Source organism: Nelumbo nucifera, chromosome 3 (genome assembly GCF_055504915.1).
Source record: "Nelumbo nucifera cultivar China Antique chromosome 3, China Antique-T2T, whole genome shotgun sequence".
In the NCBI taxonomy this organism is placed as follows: domain Eukaryota; kingdom Viridiplantae; phylum Streptophyta; class Magnoliopsida; order Proteales; family Nelumbonaceae; genus Nelumbo; species Nelumbo nucifera.
In genome coordinates this window covers 42,338,437-42,358,917 of record NC_142651.1, presented here as the reverse complement: position 1 = coordinate 42,358,917, position 20,481 = coordinate 42,338,437, and the positions used below count along the sequence as shown (strand labels likewise).

General features: G+C 41.1%; 1 protein-coding gene across 1 annotated transcript; it reads right to left on the bottom strand.

Annotated features, from left to right (window-relative positions):
• Positions 1–13,986, bottom strand: LOC104603927 (THO complex subunit 1-like). The gene is made up of 2 exons (XM_010268101.3): positions 13,747–13,986; positions 1–2,350 (listed from the first exon to the last, which is right to left on the bottom strand). Exon 2 carries the CDS (start codon positions 2,125–2,127, stop codon positions 220–222), a length of 1,908 nt encoding a protein of 635 aa, XP_010266403.1. The 5' UTR covers positions 2,128–2,350; positions 13,747–13,986; the 3' UTR covers positions 1–219.
• Between the last annotated feature and the right edge of the window lie 6,495 nt (positions 13,987–20,481).

Sequence of the window (20,481 nt, the reverse complement as noted above, 5' to 3'; positions counted from 1 at the left end):
TAGCAACTAAAGCTCTAGAAAAGAAATTTCAGCTTAACACAGCCAAGACAAATAACGTATCAAAACTCCTTTAACTTTACATATTTGCAAAGAAAAGGAACAACAAGATGGTTGATGAAAATACAAACATGTCAATCATCAGAATGAAAGTAAAACAAGTCAATCATCAGAATAAGGAAAAACCAAAATAGAAGGAACAGAGGAATAAGAAAAAACAAGTCAATCAGCCTCTGCATCTGTCTCTCCATCTACTATCCCTGTCTCAGCCTCTGCTTCCACTTCTACTTCCAAATGTCCTGCCTCCGGAACTACATCTGTGTCAGGGCTCTGCTTCTGATTCTCATCTGGTGTTGCTGCTCCGCTGTTAGGGATAACAGTCGCATCAGTTTCCATTGGTGCTGCTGCATCCTCAAATTCAGTTCCAACTCCACCATCGATATCAGTTGCAGGGGTTGTGATCTGATTATCTTCCACTTGTTGAGCAGCACCTTTCATCTCTTCTTCCTTTTTAGCACGTTTAGACCTTTCATTAGGTTTGGTGTGATACTTGGAGCGAACTTCTGGTGGAAGAAGTTCTGGGGGCACAACCCCTTCAATGCCATATTCAGTAAATCGGGAAAATCCTTCAAGGTCTTGTCGAGCAGAAAATCGGAGGCCTTTCCAGCAATAGACCCGGTTGTTCTTGTGGTGATATTCAGCTTCAATACCAGCAGATATATCCATATCTTCAGCCAAATGTTTCCAATATTCCATAACTGGCGGGATCCGAACACGTTGAGAATCAGTCAGAGCATCTGGGTTCGTTTCTGCCCACTTCCACAAGTGATGGAGTTCTTTATTTCCCAACCTCCACCGTGGCCTACGTTTTCTCAATCCATCTTGGCCCATTTTTTTTTCTGCTGGTTGCTTTTCAAATGGGGGGCAACCATCACGTTTCCACCAAAACCAATTCTTTTCTCGTTCTAATATATGCTCAATGCAGTATAGAAACTCCTTCCCTTTAGGAGGAATCAATTCAAGAAGCTTCTTAACACGCTCTTCACAAGACTTGATCTCCTCTTTCATGCTTTCAGATGGTACATCCTTATCATTTTTCCCAGGGGCCTTTAAGTAGTCAAACAATATAAGGCATTGAAGGAGAATGTGGCGTCGGAAACTTGGATCTTTCAACTCTAAACCCATCAATTTACTGCTTGTAAGATACTTTATGCTGAAATTTGATGATTCTTGTTCTTCAAGATTGTTTGTGTTTCCATCATCATCACTCAAAGGCTGACCCTCAAATGTATCCAATACAACCATTAAGTTGGACACAAATTTCTGCCACTTGGTAGGAGCTAGAGTTGTGGCAGCAGGGTTACAAAAATGCTCCTGTAAACTCCAAAAGGTCTTGTAAAAATTGAAATCAATAGAAGTGCCATCAGGAGCATCCTTTTCATATTTGGTTTCATTTGAGGTATTAAAAACTCCCTTTATATTGACAGCTGAACGTTCTGATAATGGGAAGAAATGAGCCAAAAACATAAGAATTCGTCCACAAAACACCACATCGTTTGCCTTTGAAAGACGACGAAGAAGCTGATTGCATGTCCTCAGCATCACAAGCTTCCCCCGACCGAATAGCTCTTGCTTCCCCAAGATGTCTTGTTTACTTTCTATATAACCAAATACTTCTTTGCAATCTCTCATTGTTGACATTTCTGTCAGATCTTCTAACAGCTGGAATATCATACCACCTTCAACATGGCCTCTCTCACAAAGATACAGCACAACGTCAAGAAGCCTTGGTATCTGACCCTGTGTCTCCTCCATATCCATTGATTGCCCATACTGCATTATTCGTTCCCCTGACTGAACTGCAGAAGACACCAGTTCTTGAAGTAAAGTCCGGATAGCATTTTCCAATGATTGATTCTCTTCTTGGACTAAAACTGTTTGCCTCTGAGGTTTTATAGCATCTTGCACTGTTTGGAGAGCAAAATTTGCAGGTGGTCCAGGTTGAAGTATTGCACTTCTGAATATTTCAAGAACTCGATCCCTCTCAGCATGACTGGAAATGTGAACAGGTGCTCGCTCTTTCTGATGTTGGTGTAGAAGAATTCGAAGGCCTTGTGGAGCTTCCGCCATTGAAGAAACAGAAAATAAGCAAGTGAGCACGTGAGCACGTGAGAACGCAAGAGAGAGACGATAAGTATCAATACTTTAAACCTTGACCTAAACCATCAGGAACCAAAATATGAGATAGGTCCTTCTGTTCTTGCTGAGGCACCAATACCATTACTAACAACTACTGTGTTTTGTTAACTGGCTCAAGAATTTCAATCATCATGACACTGTATCCCTTGATCACCTGGAGGAAAACAATACATGCCAATTAACGAGACCAAGTCAAACAATGTTCAGATATTGCAGCAAAAGCCAAAAGGATGGAATAGCAAAAATCCACCACCATGCTTAGCTTCAATGGCAGAACATGATCAGATGTCATCCTGACTATATACATGACAATCACCTAGTTGAAAATATCATGATAGAATCACTGAACAAGCTTTTTCCAATCACTATTGTGAATACAATGAATTCATTCTCCCTAAAACAGAAATTGATGTCTTCTCTCTTGCTCTCTCCTGTCAGCAACAACTCAAAACCAGAAAGGAACCAATAAAAAAATAACTACTCAGAGATGGGAATTGGGAATTCCCCAATACCACTCACTCTACCGGAGGTTTCTCAAAATCCAAGGAATGTCAGAATCATCTCATGATAAGGTAATGGCAACCAAAGAATCCTTCCTCACCTTTATTGCCCAAACAATACATAATTTGAGCCCTTGAAATAGCACTATATTCTCTACCCTAAAGAACTAGTTTTTCCTTTCTTTCTTTCTTTCTTTCTTTCTTTTTCTTTTTTTTTTTTTTTGGTGAGGCAATGGAGTGGGGAAGGAATTCCTCTTAATAATAAACATAATGACTCAGCTATTGTATCCCAGTAGAAGGAACACCTTTGAGGGCTAAACTTCTTGCACTTGTAGTCTTATACAGGGTTTCAGACCAGCCTATTCCTCAGGTTGAAGAGTACTATTGATCCAAGGTGATTATCAAATGTTGATTGATTTTTTTTTCAATTGATAAACAGAAATTGAAAGCAAAAACAAAGTCTAGGGAACCCAGACTTCTCCTTTGATGATGTGGAGTTCTACTGTAAGTGACAAACAGGTTGTAGCTTGGAAACCCCCAGAAGAAGGTTTTATCAAACTGGTTTTTTTTTTATCAGCTTTTATCAAACTGAATTTTGATTGTAGCAGTCTAGGGAACCCAAGTCTGGCTGGCATAGGAGAAGTGTTCAGAAATAACGAAGGGCATATTGCTGCTGTATTCTCAGGTCTTGTTGGAATAGGGGATTCAGTTTTGCTGGGTTCCAAGCAGTCTTGCAAGGAGTACAGATTGCTAGAGATCTAAATTATGACAGACTGTTAATTGAAGGTGACTCTAAATTGATAGTAGGGTGGCTGAAGGAACTGGAAACAGTAATTTGGAAGTACAGGGAATCTATGAAAAGATTCAAATGGCTGGTTAGAGTCATGACAATAATTGTCCAATGGTTAGAGACATGACCGCACCTCTGTTGGGATGATTGTCTTGTAATATTTTGATGTAATGTTTTTTCAGTCTTAACAAAATTTCATCATTTATCATAAAAATAAAAAAAGGAATTCCAACACCCCCCCCCAAAGAAACAATGTTTATTGTCTTGTTTCTATCAAAGGCTGGAAGGCCCTTGGCCCCTAAGACATCTCATTTGTGAAGTGAGGTACCTGGATTCCAACTTGAACTGTTTGTTCAGGTGGATCCCAAGGTCAGCAAATGAAGATACTGGTTATAGAATGTGGGGAGTGTTATTTACTTTTTTAATAAATGGCATATGAATTTCCATTACTGGTGAGAAGGAAACAACAAAGAATGGCATATAACCACAGTATACATTGCACATTGCACACTTGAATCAAAAAAATAAAAAAGAAACAAAATACAGATAGCATATTCTACATACCATAAGATTAGCAGCTACAGTGTCATGGATTCTTGATTGCTTTCTTAACACAAAGTTTGTCTACCATTTCAACATGGGGAAGGAACATGTTTGTCTTCTCGTAGCAATAAGTTAGCATGTAAGGTAACTTCGCAAAGCTTCATTATGCAGATATTGGATTTGCAAAAGGAAATGAATGGGATCATCACCATCCAGGAGTATAGCCTTGAGAATTTCCAAACAGAAACCTAGGACTTCATTAACCAAATCTGCAACCCAGAATACTATCTAGTTCATTTAGATGATATTTATTTTGCTCTTCCATCCCATCTTAACAAGAAGCCGATGCACCTTAAATCCATAGTCAGCCATGCAATAGATCTAGGCACTAGCCCATGTTTTATGTCTTGATGGTAATTTCTTAATTACAATGATGTATATCATTTGCATAACCGCAACTTTTCAGTCTCTTATATTGTGAAACTTGAGTTCCATGTCATGGTGTAACATGAAGTAACTCTGGGATTTTGTCCCAGATTTATAGATATCCCTGGCTTTGCTTTCTAATAAATTTGTCTCACTTTTCAAAATTGATGGATATATGGCCATGGGATACATCAAGGTACAATGTACAAAAACATCCATACAAGTCCCCCTCCAAAACTTTGAACCCCCATAAGTCCGAAAGACACCAAACAGAGTTTATTCAGATCATATTCATTTAGAAAACTCACCATTTTCATTGACCAGAAGAAGACTTATCAAAATACTTGAATAAGTCTCATATGGTGAGCTGGGATCTAATATGCAGGCCAATGGAAAATGAAGGGCTTGGAATTAGTTAAAAGGTTCAACTAGGCTCTTCTAGGTAGATGATCTGGAGATTTGGCTCAAATCCTAATGAGTTATGGAGGGAGGTGATAGCAGAGATAATGTGGCTTGAATGATAATGGCTGGGATGCAAGGGATTCCATCATGCCCTTTGGAAGTGCACTGTGGAGGGGAATCTGTAAAGCATTCCCAGCCTTCTCAAAAGGGATAAAGCTTCTCTTAGGCAATGGAACGAGAATAAGATCTGGCTTGACTCGTGGTGTGATGAGCTGGCGTTGAAGGACAAATTCCCTGATTTGTTTGTTTTATCTGGTAACAAAGAAATTACAGTGGCTGAGTGCTATCACGCTGATGAATCTTCCAGTGCTTGGAATCTGGCTTTTAGAAGGAATTTTTTTGATTGGGAGGTTCAGTCTGTTGCAGAGCTGATATCTCTTTCGAACAGTCAACAAGTCAAGGTGCATGATCAAGACCCAAGGCAGTGGAGATGGAGCAAATCAGGGGAGTTCTCAAATCAGTTCTTTTTGTTATACTTTGGTGAATGAGGAGGATAATGCATTTATTTCCTTATAAAGAAATTTGGGGAAATGCAGCTCCCTCAAAGGTGAAATTTTTTGCTTCGGTTGTGGCCTGGGAATGCTTAACCAAGGATCTGCTGGTCAGAAAAGGAGCTAACCTAGCAAACTTGAATTGTTCCCTTTGTCAAGCCCATAGGGAAACAGTGGATCATCTCTTCCTTCATTGTAGCTTTTCTTATACAGTCTGGAACCATTTCAGAAATTCTGTTCCAGCAATTGGGTGCTTGCCAATCTCTGTGAAGATCCGGTTAGCTGGGTGGAGGATTTAAGGAATGTCCAAGAGAGGGAAAGCTTGCTGGGAGGTGGTTCCTTTAGCTGTGCTGTGGGCAATTTGGTCTGAAAGGAATAGTAGAATTTTTTAACAGAAATCGAGTACAGAGGAGGCGGTTATCAACTCGGCGGTTGGCATGTTGAGAACTTGGATGCCAATTCTTTCATGCTTCAGTCCTGATGATTTCTCGTCCTCTGTTTTGAATGTAAATTTTTTTGGGGGTCCTTAAAGGAGTTTTTTTGTATAAAATACTACTGTATAGAGGACCATACTTGTATACATGTTTCTCAGTTAATACATTTTATACATCTCTCTCTAAAAAAAAAAACTTGAATAAGTCTCATCCTTGTCCTACACTGCCTTTCAAACCACAAATGTCTAAGTAGGAAGATTCCCCAATAGAAATTTTCCTGGAAAAAACGGTAGTATTTATAACCTACCACCCCAACTCCCAAGATAATTAAAAACATCAAAAAAAAAAAAAAAAGTGGCAGGAGAAGTAGGCATAGCAACTAAGAGAATGCACCAATGCCAATAAAAGAGATCCATATTTCCTTTGAACCTCGTCTATTCTCTATCACACTTGCATGTTTTTTTTCATCGAAAACAGAAATCAATATATTAATGAGAAGAAAGTGAAATAGTTAAAGGAGCAGGAAGAGGTAAACTCTCTTAACTCTCTCCCAAAATAAAACAGAAAAAATTACAAGGTAGCCCAGAACATTTGAGCTCTTACCGCTCCCTGCTGGACCAATACATCTGCAAAGGAATTTGCACTTCTTTTGGCCCATTTTAATCTGACTTCCATTACCTGGAGTAGCCATTTGAACTACCTTCTTTCATTAATAAACTGCCACATGCTATCCTCTTGCCTTCTTTCATTAATAAGTTATGGGAGGAAAGTCTTTTAAATCTAAAAGTTCCTTTTCATCCGTGAACTAGAGAAGCAGAATCACCAACACCAACAGAATCCAAATATGGACTTATGGAGAACAGAATGTGGAATGTGGTATGTGGAGTTGGTCATGAGTGCAAATCCCACTTGATCTTTACTTAGGACTTTAGAAGTGCTTCTAATGGGCTTTTTGTACTTTTCACGTTGGAGAAACCAAAATCTGGTCAGAAAAATGGTTTTGCAAAAAAAATTGTTGTAAGGCTTATTTAATTGTTACTTTATAGCTGCTGTTAGTAGGCTGACTTCTTAGGATACTGTCAGTTAGTTACTTGTCTTTTTTTCTAATTATTTTTTGTTCTAGGGTGTGCCACCAGGGGCATACTTGTAATTTCCATTCCTTTATTAAGTTAATATAAATAGAAGACTAGTGGCAGCCAGTAGTATGCTTTTTCTCTCAATCGTACCTCTCTTTTTCTTCTTTTTCTCTCTCTCTCTCTCTCCCACTCTCCACATCATTACATGGTATCAGAGCAGGTTTTCTGGGCTGTAAAAGACCTACGATCCCTCCTGTTTTGAGCAAGGTTTCCTTCTTTAAAAGTTTTGGATGTGGAAGATAGGGAAACCCTAGTAGGTTACTGGCGGAAACCCTAGCAGTTTTCTGGCGGCAGATTCTGTGGAAACCCTAGCAGTTTTCTAGCGGCAGTTTCTGTGGTTTTTTCCTTGGTCGTAATACCAGGAAAACCCTAGTCAGAGAAGGGCGATGCTGGTACAGACTCCCTTCCTCCTCTGTTCGATGCTGTGAAGTCAAGTTCAGGTTAGCACCTTCGTACAAGTGCTGAACAGGTGTGTTTTTTGTTTCAGTCTTCTTTGGCCGATGGTGTGTAGGGCTCATTCCTTGGTTATATAGGTATTTGTTTGGATGTTGGATGGTTAGATTGTATGAACTACAGTCAGACTGATAGTAATGTTTGTCTTGGTGGTGTTGAATTGATTACTGGGCTCGTTTAATGACTGGTTGTGTTGACTGAACCTTCTCAGAGTTGTTCTCAGCAGTGTTTTTTGTTCTCTTGCTCACATCCTAGAAGTAAATTCCTTGAGAGTTGGTATTCTGATTGTGGCTGTTGTGTAGTTGGGTGGTGTTTGGATTGTTTTTCAGTAGTATCCGATGGCAAATTATGAATCAACTTCATCGGGGGCTACACCAACCCACAACACAGCGGACATGGGAGGTGAAAACATGGTTTTTCCCATGCCAATTACCCCTTTAAATGGTCTGAACTACTTGGAGTGGGCTAAGAGCGTAAAACTCTATGTAACGGCAAGGGGTAAAGCTGGTTACATTAATGGAAGGGTGAAAGAACCAAGGGTGAGACGGCTGAACATGATAGGTGGGACCAAAAAAACAGTATGGTGATGTCTTGGCTCCTCGCAGCCATGGAACCTTATGTGAAGAAGAACTTTATATGGGCAGACACCGCTAGTGAGATCTGGGAACAAGCCAGAACTACCTATTCTGAGCAAAGGCAATATGCCAAGGTTTATCAGTTACAAGCTGAATCTTTAACATGTAAACAGGGGAACCGTAGTTTGTCTTCATACTATTCAGCCCTTACCTCCATATGGAAAGAATTGGATCATTATCAGGCTATAGAGTGGAAACATGATGATGATGCTAAGGCCTACAGGAAGCTGGTCTCTCAGCAACGTGTGTTTGCTTTCTTGTTGGGACTGAACCCTGCATATGAACCGTTGAGGGTACAGATCCTAGGAAGCAAAGAGTTGCCTACGGTTCACGAGGTATACTCCCGTTTCAATCAGAAGAAAGCAGGCGGAATGTAATGGTTACAGCTGAGAGGGAGCAACAAGTTGCTTTGGCTGCAATGAATAATAACTCCACGGGAAAGAAAAGTGACACTAAGAAGACTGATGATAAAGATAAGTTGTTCTGTACCCACTGTCGGCGTTCACGACATACACGTGACACTTGTTGGGACATCCACGGGAAACCCAAGTGGGTAGCAAAGAATCAAGAATAGGGTAAAGGTCAAGGTCAGAAGAAAATGAACACAGCACATGTGGCAACCCAAGATACTTAGGTTGCCGGTAGTACCCGGGACCACCCTAATAATTCTGACCCCAAGGAAGATATAATGAATTCCTTCAGAGAGCACCTAGAATCTTATAGTAGGGCTTTGCGACAAATGGACAGCTCAGTCACTGGTACTCCCTCTACTTCATTTGCATCTACTTCAGGTAATATGGCTTCTACATTCCATGTCACTCCCATGGATTCCCCTTGGATCATTGACTCAAGGGCCTCCAACCACATGACCGGTAAGTCAAACTTGTTTCAGTATTATAGCCTTTTGTCAGGAAGGGATAGAGTGAGACTTGCAGATGGTTCTTTTTCCTCCATTGCAGGCCAATGATCAATATCTCTTACCCATGGCCTTAACCTGAATTGTGTATTGCGTGTCCCTCAACTTCCTATAAATTTGCTTTCAATTAATAGCATTCCAAGCTCCTTTAACTGTAGTGTAACCTTTTTTGCTGACTCATGTGTTTTTCAAGACCTAACTTCTAGGAGGACGATTGGTAGAGGAAGCCTAGTGGATGGTCTCTACATTCTCGACAACAAAGCTGGTCTCTCGGTGTCATCCTCAGAGTCACATAGTCAGTCAAATAAGAGTCAATTTTTTTGTGGCATAGTCGTTTAGGTCATGCTTTTTTCGAAATAATAAAATCTTTGTTTCCAGTTTTATTTAAGTCATGTTCAGTGTCAGAGTTCATGTGTCAAACGTGTCAGTTGAGCAAACAATGTAGAACAACTTTTCACTCAAGTAATAAAAGATCAAATGTTCATTTTCATGTTGTGTATTTTGATGTATGGAGGCCTACCAATGTAATCTCTGAGGGCGGATATAAGTACTTTATCACATTGATCAATGATTACTCTCGCTATACATGGGTAATTCCTATGCGTAGTAAAGACGAAGTTCCAAAGATAGTGAAAGACTTCCAGAGGATGATGTTTACGCAGTTCCATGTTGAAATACAGATCTTCCAATCCGATAATGCAAAGGAATACTTCCATGGGGAGCTCAATGAGTTCTTTGCCTCCCACGGATCTATTCATAGGAGCTCATGTGCCAGAACACCACAACAAAATGGTATTGCAGAAAGGAAAAACAGACACCTCCTTGAGGTAACTCGCGGGATGATGTTACACATGAATGTTCCAAAAAGGTTTTGGGTGGATGCTATACTTGCAACTGCTTATGTCATCAATCGCATGCCCTCCAAAGTGCTGAACTACATGGCCCCTCATCAATTATTGTACCCTCAGTCTCCTTTATTTTCCATCCCCATGAGAGTCTTTGGTTCCCGTGCCTTTGTCCATGATTTGTCTCCATCCCGAGGTAAGTTAGACCCTCGGTCCACTCCTTGTGTCTTTCTAGGGTATCCCTCCTCTCAAAAAGGGTATTGGTGCTTTGATCCAATTAGTCGTAAGGTTTTTATGTCTATGGATGTGTCCTTTGAGTCTAAGCCATTCTTCCCTTCTTCTCCTCAGGGGGAGAGTCGTAGTGTGGAAGAGGAGAAGCAGGTTCAGGTATCTCTTCCTTCTATTCTGGACCTTACTCCCTTCCGTGTCTTCCAACGTACACGTCGTAGAGATCAGCGGTGTGGTAGAGATATGGAGTAGCCAAACACTGAGCAACCGACACCATTAGACTCCCAGGAGGTAAGTCCACCCCCTAACCCTGCTCCTATTGTGGATGACCTTGACATTCCTATTGCCCAACAAAAGGGAGTCAGGTCATGCACTACCAAACACCCCATTACCCATTTTGTCTCCTATGATCACATTTCCCCCTCATATCGAGCCTTCCTATCTGCAGTTGATTGCATCCTTGTTCCCAGAAATGTTGCAGAAGCCTTAAAATGCCCTGAATTGACAGATGCCATGAAGGAGGAGATTAATGCTCTTCGCAAAAATCAGACTTGGGAGTTGGTGGATCTTCCAAAGGAGAAAGACCCTGTGGGGTGTAAATGGGTGTTCACGGTTAAGTACAAGACAGATGGAACAGTTGAAAGGTACAAAGCAAGATTCGTAGCCAAAGGATACACACAAGTATACGGGGTTGACTATGATGAGACTTTTGCCCCAATGGCTAAGATGAACTCAATTAGGGTTCTCCTGTCCTTAGCTGCTAATCTTGACTGGGAATTGCATCAACTAGACATAAAGAATGCTTTTCTGAATGGTGACTTAGAGGAGGAAGTATACATGGTTCAACCCCCTGGATTTTGTGCCAAGGGGAGTGAAAATAAGGTGTGCAAGCTGCGAAAGTCTCTTTATGGCAGTTCAACAGATGGGCTTCAAACAATGTCAGTATGATCATACACTCTTTGTGAAGAGATGTCAAGAACAGGTTGTTGTATTGATAGTATATGTGGATGATATCATCATTACAGGAAGTTGGAGCTCAGAGATATAGAACTTGAAACAATTCCTTGCATCTAAATTTGAAGTGAAAGATCTAGGCCCCCTGAAGTATTTCCTTGGGATTGAAGTTACTCGCTCAGAAAATGGTATATTTGTCTCTCAAAGGAAATACACCATTGATCTATTACAGGATACAGGCAAATTAGGTACAAGGCCGGCAGATACTCCTATGGATGTAGACCACAAGTTAGGTGACTCTGTTGGTGAACCTCTGAAAGATGTGAAACAGTTCCAAAGGTTAGTGGGAAAGCTAATTTATTTGTCCATGACCCGTCCAGACATTGCCTATTCCGTTGGGGTCCTAAGTCAGCTCATGCACTCTCCTAAGAAACCACACATGGAGGCAACAGAGAGAGTTCTTAGATATTTGAAAAAATATCCCGGAACAGGCCTACTATTCAGTAAACACAATCACCTAAAGGTGGAAGTCTTTACAGATGCTGATTGGGCAGGAGCTGTGGATGACAGAAAGTCCACTAGTGGGTATTGCACATTTGTGAGAGAAAATTTGGTGACCTAGAAAAGCAAGAAACTAAGTGTGGTAGCAAGGTCAAGCGCTGAAGCTTAATATAGAGCTATGGCACATGGGGTGGCTGAAGTCCTTTGGCTAAAGAATCTTCTAGGGGAGCTTGGAGTTGTTGTTCATGGTCCTATGTCCCTTTACTGTGACAACAAAGCTGCAATACACATCGCCAGCAACCCTGTCCTACATGAGAGGACCAAGCACATTGAGGTGGACAAACACTTCATAAGGGAAAAATTGGAAAAAAGGGAAATTTGCATTCCTTATGTCAACTCCAAGGAACAACTTGTTGATGTTCTCACAAAGGGGCTTCCATGCTCGCGGCACAATGAGTTATGTGACAAGTTGGGCATGATAGACATATTCAGCCCAACTTGAGGGGGAGTGTTGTAAGGCTTATTTAATTGTTACTTTATAGTTGTTGTTAGTAAACTGACTTCTTAGGATACTGTCAGTTAGTTACTTGTCTTTTTTTCTTATTATTTTTTGTTCTAGGGTGTGCTGCCAGGGGCATACTTGTAATTTCTATTCCTTTATTAAGTTAATATAAATAGAAGACTGGCAGCAGCCAGTAGTATGCTTTTTCTCTCAATCGTACCTCTCTTTTTCTTCTCTTTCTCTCTCTCTCTCTTTTTCCCACTCTCCACAAATCATTACAAAAATCAAAACAGGCCTTTTGAAAGCCTGTTAAAAAAGCAGGAAAAAACTCCATTATACGTTTGCAAGAAACTATTTTGAACCAAAAGAAAAAAAGGATTAAAGACAACATACCTTAAGTTTTCATAAATTGACTTAAACGTACCCTTAGTTTTTCCAAAAGAACTTAAATATACATTGTGGGCTGACCCAAGGGGCTTAAAGAGACCCTCCATCAATGAAACTTCGCATGTGAACTTATTTAAAATTCCTAAAATCCTATTTTTCCCTTTTGGGCAGGAAACAACACTAAATACTGATGAAGAAATAAGAGAGAAGAGAGAGAGAGAGAGAGAGAGAGAGAGAGAGCGGGGGGGAGGGAAATTGAAAAGTGAATTCGTTCCATTTGATATTCTAGATTTGATGGGTTGAAAGAGAAGGGATTGTTTCAACTTTCAAGCTCCATCCCTCTTGCCCAAAAGAATGCATCTTACAATGTAAGATACTAACACTAGCATGTTTCTTCGCCCTCTCTGAGTTAGAGATAAGATGAAGTCACGGATAGAGAAATGAACAAAATTTCAGCCAGCACTGCCACATTACATGAGTTTGAAAATTTAAGGACATATTTTGAAAATTTGAAAGATAATGAAGGATAAAAAAGTCACAAGGTATATAAGTCTTTTTCAAAAACTTAGGGCATGTTTAAGTCAATTTATGAAAACTCAGACAGGATCATATGCCAACCTCTATAGCTCAGACTTCAGTTGAATCAAAGCACAAAAAAAAACGAATAAATGAGGAAATGAGGTGAGCTACAAAAATGGAATTTCAAAATTTCAGTAAGTGGTTCTAATCAGAAGTATGAACTTGATAGAACAAGACTAACCTGATGCCGTTCTGTTCCCCCATTTTGCGCTCTTATCGATCTCCCAAATAGGGTTTATTACTTTTCCTTTTTGGTTAACAAAATTGGGTTTATTAAAATTGATTTGCAACTTGTAACTGTACATTGAAACTATAAAGTCAACGTAGATGCTCAGAAAATGTACGATATCAGGCTCAAATTGATCGTCTTTTGACATCGTATTCTGTTGATTTTAAAAACTAACCAATATTTTGGACTTGGTATTCGAATTAACCCATATTTCTATTTCCTACTGAAATCCATGAAAGAAGTTCCACAGGGACAAACTCAACTAGCCACTCGACTTGGTATTTGCAGTCCAGTTAGATTTAGCGTACTTGTCAAACCGTTTTGTGAACTGAAAGGATAATTTTTTCTATTTTGGATTATATATAATATAATTAGCGTAGCTAAATGCCTAATTCTATGTAAAAGTCAGCAAAATATGAACCTTTAAGCGATAAAATACTGTAACTTGATTAAAAATTATTTGAAAAATGAAGAACGAATCTCTCCACAGAAAGAAAAAATATGAACCCTTGCGAAGAAGTAGAAGAAGAAGGACTCACCTGTTCCTTGGGTGTAACCGGTCGCCGGGAGGTGGCAGTTTACCTTCTTCGTTTCGGATTTGGATTGCGCCTGCAGCACCGCAGCAGTCCCAGAGTCCAGACTTCGAGTTACATGCTAGACGTTAGACATTACCGAGCCTTCGCCTTTTCGGCAGAATACGAGGAGTTCGGGTTCGGAGTAGGGATGCCAAATTAAGGCTGCGTTTGGTTTTAGGAAAGATTTTGGAAGGATGGGAAAAAGATGAGATGAGGAAAAAAAAGATCTCGCATCCTGTGAACCCACGGGAAGTGTGGACCCTCTGTTAGAATTAGAGGCGTACACGTCGCCTTGGTTTTAACAACAAACTAACGGGGTTTGGACGTTAACATCATTCGGCTGGTTGAACCGGCCACTAACAAACAAAAAAGGGCACCTTTTCTTGAAGCTTCCAAAACACAATTTACCCTCCTATCTCACACTAAGCTTTACTCCCACCCTCTCTTATTATCTGAACTTAGCCTATTACCAGATTATCGGCGACCAACACCAACCAACGATCGACAATAAGTTCATTCATTCATTCATTTTTCTTTTTCTTCCCTGCGAACTCAGTTCTTCTTATGTGTCCTTGACTTAAAGATTTCTTCCCTACAAAAGGAACAAAGTGATGGGGTACTACTCATTTGGATTTGGAGTTTAAAAGATTCGGTCGTTTCACACGCCCATTCCAATTTAGAGTTCATTGTAGGTCGGTTATAGAACAAACTGATGAATCAATTTTTTTGTGTTAAGTATCTTATCATTTGGTTTGCTTTCAAGTGGCCGATGATTCAGAGGCCGAAGTGAACTTTTGCTAGATGAGGACCTGGATGTCGATCTGACTAGGCCAAGCTGGGAGTAGATTAGGTGTCGAGTTGACCAGAAGGTTGAGCTGCCTATTAGTTGTTGAGCTTACCAGAGGGCTGAACTGCCTATTAGTTGTCAAACTGACCAGAGAGCCGAGCTACCTGGTGACGAGTTAGATTGATTGTTGAGTTCCGTAGTTCTTTAGAGACCTGCAAGGAATCAATGTCAGAGGACCCGGGGTGGCTAACCCGGCGAGGTCGCTCCGATGCTTAAGTCAATACTCTCATAGTAGACTGCGAGCTAAAAATCACAAAGTATGAGAGCTAGAATATGCTTACTTGCCCCCTTATGTCATTGGGGTTGGTGCCTTTATATAGGCATTGTTTAGCGTGGGCTTCACGCACCACATCCGAGATTTCTGAGAAGTCGTCTAAGTGGTCCAAGATTCCCTAAGGTAACTGCCATGCACGTTGACCACCCTCCGGATCGTGAGAGTGTTAGGATATGCATGCCGAATTTTATGACAAGCACGTCTCGCAGGTCACCAGGTCAGCACCTGTGCCAGGCCACCAGGTCGGCACCTGTGCTAGGCCGCCAGTTCGCGCCTGGGCCAGGCCGCCAGGTGAGACACCTTCAACTTGGCTAAGGCAAGTTGTTGCCTAATTGGTTCCGAGTGTCACCTAGTTGTTCCGAGGTGCCATGTGTCACAATATCATTGGAGGGCCAAATCCGCCCTCATCATTTGCCCCCACTCCCGAGCTGAAAGTAACTCGGCGAAGGGAGTAGATTGCTCATTTTGGCCTGAAATGACTAATTCGATGAGCTCATAAGCGTCGATTCAATTCCTTAGGCTCTGGGAGCGACTCGCAGTCCACTCTCCTTACCCTTGATTTTGCCCATGCAGAAGAGGCGATTGGGTCTTATGTGGTGCCGAAGTCTTTGCCAGTTCGGCACTTTAGCCCTTAGGCTCTGGGAGCGACTCGTAGTCCACTCTCCTTGATCTTTGATTTTGCCCATGCCGAAGAGGCGATTGGGTCTTATGTGGTGTCGAGGTCTTTTATCAGCTCGGCACCTTAGAGCTACAGTTGCGCTGCATCAGCCTCGTTAGTGACGTCAGTAACCCACTTCTTCAAGAAGCTACTAGAAGCTCGACCTACGATGGCAACACTACTGACTTTAGGTCACCAGCTCGCACGGGAGCCTTGGAAGGTTCAACCGGCAGGGGCATCCATGCAATCTGTTGGCCGCCTACTCCCGCAGAAGCCACGAAGAGCTCATCTTTGTAGAGGGTACCTCACGAAGAGGACTGATGAGGCTTTATCCGAGTTGAAATAAAGTTGATAGAGGTGCTTAGTCTGTTGGCCATCAACTTCCTGCATAGTCTTTGAGTTCATAAAAAATGAAAACTAGAAAGTGAGAGCTTTTAGTTTCTAAAATGTGAGAACTTAGCTTTCTAGAAGAGGAGGATTTAGTCTTTCAGATGATGAGAACTTAGCTTTTTGTAGTGTTTCCCACAGACGGCGCCAATTGATGAATCAATTTTTTGTGCTAAGTACCTCGTCATTTGGTCTGCTTCCAAGTGGTCGATGACTCAGAGGCCGAAGTGAACTTTTGTTGGATGAGGACCTGGATGTCGAGCTGACCAGGCCGAGTTGGGGGCAGATTAGGTGCCGAGTAGACCAGAAGGTCGAGTTGTCTATTAGTTGCCGAGCTTACCAAAGGGTCGAGCTGCCTATTAGTTGTTGAGCTGACCAGAGGGCCGAGCTGGATTGATTGTTGAGCTTCGTAGTTCTTTAGAGACCTGCAAGGAATCAATGTCAGAGGACCCAGGGTGGCTAACTCGGTGAGGTTGCTCCGATGCTTAAGTCAGTACTCTCATAGTAGACTACGAGATAAAAATCACAAAGTATGAGAACTAGAATATGCTTACTTGCCCCCTCATGTCATTGGGGTTGGTGCCTTTATATAGGCATTATTTAGCATGGGCTTCACGCACCATATCCGAGATTTCTGAGAAGTCGTCTAAGTGGTCCGAGATTCCCTAAGGTAACTGCCATGCACGTTGACCACCCTCCGGATCGTTCAGCACGTGGGCCAACTTTCAAGGATCATGGGAGTGTTAGAATATGCATGACAATTTTGTCGACGAGCACGTCTCGCAGGTCGCCAGGTCGGCGCCTGTGCCAGGCCGCCAATTCGCGCCTGGGTCAGGCTGCTAGGCCGCCAGTTCGCGCCTGGGCCAGGCCGCCAGGTCGCGCCTAGGTCGCCAGGTGGGACACCTTCAACTTGGTAAGGCAAGTTGTTGCCTAATTGGTTAATATTGCAGGAGAGACAAGGACGAAGCTCACTTCTTTGGCTTCTAGCTTTATATCAGATCTTCTAGATAGAATCCTATAATGAATGAGTTGTAATTGTTATTGCATCATCATCATTAAGATACTAGCACGAGCAAGTTCAGGAATGTTCGAAAAACTTGTTACAAGTATCAAAATGTAGTGAATGTTAAAAGAGTGGAAATTCTTTCAGAGAGAAAAATAAGATTTTAATTTGTGGGTTGTTATTTTAAGTGAAATACAAAAACCTTTCCGCTCTTATATGTTACTAGTTTGTATTTAAAATGGGGAAATGCAATCTCTTACAGTTTGCATCTTGTTCGATCCCATTTTGGCACGAGACAGGTATTGCCTTTATTTATGTTAGACTAGTAAGGTGTTTTTGAGATAATCAGTCTTGTGTTATATGGATCGAGTTCATTCAAATTTCCTGGCATTCCTCCGCTATAATATAATGCTTTAGAGTTTAGACTTGCGTCTTAGTTTTATTATTTATATTTTAGAATTGAGCGCAAGGGTCGCTGAACAATTCCTATACCGTCTTTGTGGTGGATGCATTCTGATAATTCTAAATTTATCTGATAAACAAACATGGGCATTGGGAATAATGTTACAGTGTTCTGTTATCCTATTTTATCAGAGTATTCTGTGCACTTTTACTTTGTAAGCCGAAGGCTTAGGAATCAGATCCCAATTTCCCATTCTCGTAGATTTGCTCTAAACTTGTTTTGCCTTGTGAATTACTAGATGAGATTGCACACAACAAAAACGGCCCAGAATTTAGTGTTATGTTGCAAACTTGCAAATGTGATCATCAACATAGACTTCCTTCAAGAAATTTTGGAGCTTTTAAACCATCCCTTTGTTAATTAATCAGGGTAGATCAATCTTGTATCTTCTTTCTCACAGTTTCAACTTAGTCATGCCACACTCTAAGAAATGCCATCAGTTACCACCATGATTCTAATAATTTGTGCAAATCAATTTCATTGTTTTCCTTGAGAGGAAGTGGAATGGGATCATTTGTGCAAACCATTTTCATTGGCCTCTCCACAATTATTTTCCTTGAGAAGAAGTGGAATACACAACCTCTCTACATCTAGTCATCTAGAACAGACTTTGGGGAGGTAGGACTGTTTGTGTCCATGCATGACTTCAGTGTTTCCATTAAACTTGAAAACCAGGGTGAACCCTTCCTTGCAAAGAATAGAATGTAGGCCTCTTGAGCAAGAACAAACTCCTATGAAACACTCATCACCTAAAATTGAAGTTAATGGTCATGTTCATAATACTCCAGGTGAAGAATATCGAGCTAAAGCTGGCTTAAAGCCCAGTGGGGAATAAAGAGAAAATGCAATCTCAGGAAAAATTGAAGAGGATACAACTTGAATTCTCCACTAATTTTGAGGGTGAGCAAATGATGGATGCCAAACAGTGCTCAACGTGATCATGGAGAGCACATAAAACACAAAGCCCAACGTGATCACTGAGAGAACATAAAAATAAAAAAGAATAATGAGAACAGAAGAAGAAGAGGAGGAGGAAAGAGAAAGAAGAAGAAGAAGAAATTAAAGGAATTTATCATCAATCGTCGGTTGATTTCTTGCCATCGGATGTCGGTTGATGTTAGTCGCCGGTGATCTGGTAATGGGATAAGGTTCGGATGAGAGAGGGTGGGACTGTGGGAGGTGAATCCGAATGTGAAAGGGAAGGGAAAATTCAAAATTGTCTTAGAAGCTTCAACCAGCCAACCAAAGAGAAAGAAGGGGTTTTGGCTTTTTTGTCTGATAGTGGCCGGTTCAACCAACCAAATGAATGCCAACGGCAAAACCCCAATAGTTTGTTATTAATTAATACTAATGATGTGACGTGTATGCCACTTATTGGAGGGTCCACGCTTCCCATGAACCCATGGGTTCACAGGATGCAAGCTCGAAAAAAAAGGGTGAAAATCTTATTTTATAGGGTACCAACCTCAAAAGCGAAAATAATGGGAAAACCAACCTCAATAACATTATTAATTAATTAATTAGGTATTTAGTAATCGTTTTTATTATTTATAGGGTACGATACAAAAACCTTCCCTAAAGTTTTTAACAATCATAAAAATCTCTCCTTTAGTCTCAACCTCTTACCTCCCTTTTATCACTGACTCAAATGATAAACGCATAAAGTTACGAAATTGCCCCTAACTAATTGTCAGGGCATCACTAAAACTATTTTAAAATGCCAAAATTACCTTTATTCGATTAATCTCTCTTTTATGCTTTGTTAGAGTTAAATTGTTTAAGCTAAAACTACAACTAAAACATAATTAACTCTCCCTTCTCTCTCTTTCAAGTCTCATCTTTTTTTTCGAAATCCAAAGTCCAAACTATCCCCTCCCCTTTAGAAGACTTTGGAATCCTTAACACATGCATCGTTTGGCGCATTTTTTTGTGCAGTCTTTCAACTGTTTACAAGCTGGAAAGACTGAAAATCGGTCTATTCCCATTTGGCACATGAAAGATCTAGCTACCAAAAGACGCGGCACCGAAAAGACGTACGAAGCCCATTTTGGGTTGATTTCGGGAAGCTCCAAATGAAGTTTTTCACGTCTTTCACGTTTTATTCTCGCGCGGAAAGACTTGGAACAGCGCACGGAAAAACGTGCATCTACCAAATGGTCTTCGGGCTGCCTAGATCTTATGTCAAAAGCTCAATGCGTCTATTGACTGTTAGAGCTACGAGAAGATCTTCTCAAAAAGACTTGCCAAACGGGCCCACAGCTATTTGTCTTCTACCATCTCCATTCTCTATGGTGAGTGTGGTGGTTCGGCTCTGGCCTACTCTCTCTCTCTCTCTCTCTCACGTGCGCGTGCATGCACGCACGCACACGCCTTTCCTTTTACTTGTATCTTTTCCCTCTCTTTTGAAGTGGGGCCCTAGGCATACAAAATCCAACAAATCCAACTTGGTTATTATTAAGTATGTGTTGGAACCACAGGTGTTTATTCACTAAACATTTGTATTTGATTTGTCTACAAAATCGAGGAAAACAATAATGAATTCATTTATTGACACTTAGGCGCCATTAGGCACCACATCAGCAAAATAGTGAATAAACGCCTACCCGTTGGGAGAAGTGCTAAAATGAAGCTTCCCCAAACGGTAGGCACACACATAAATCAATGCTTGCTTTTGCAAGTCTCTATGCATATGGATCCACATAATGAGGGAAATGCTGAAGTGGTGCCTATATGGCAACATTTATTCAATAAATGCCCATGGTTCTAAACACCGCCTAAATCTTCGACACATCAACCACCATCACTCATGCCATCAAAACCTATCTCGACTTTTTCGTGATTTTCAATCTCTATCTCCTCCCTTTCAGGTAGGGGTGATCATGGGCCGGGCCAGGCTTTGTACTTATGATAAGGGCTATAGATTAGGCCCAGGCCTAGCCCAGCCCAGGGTTCCAGGCCTAAAACATAAGTCCTAGCCCAGGTCTATACCGGCCCGGGCCGGGTTGGGCCTAATTCCGGGCCAATGTCACTCATATATAAAACATTACATATCTATATATTAAATGAC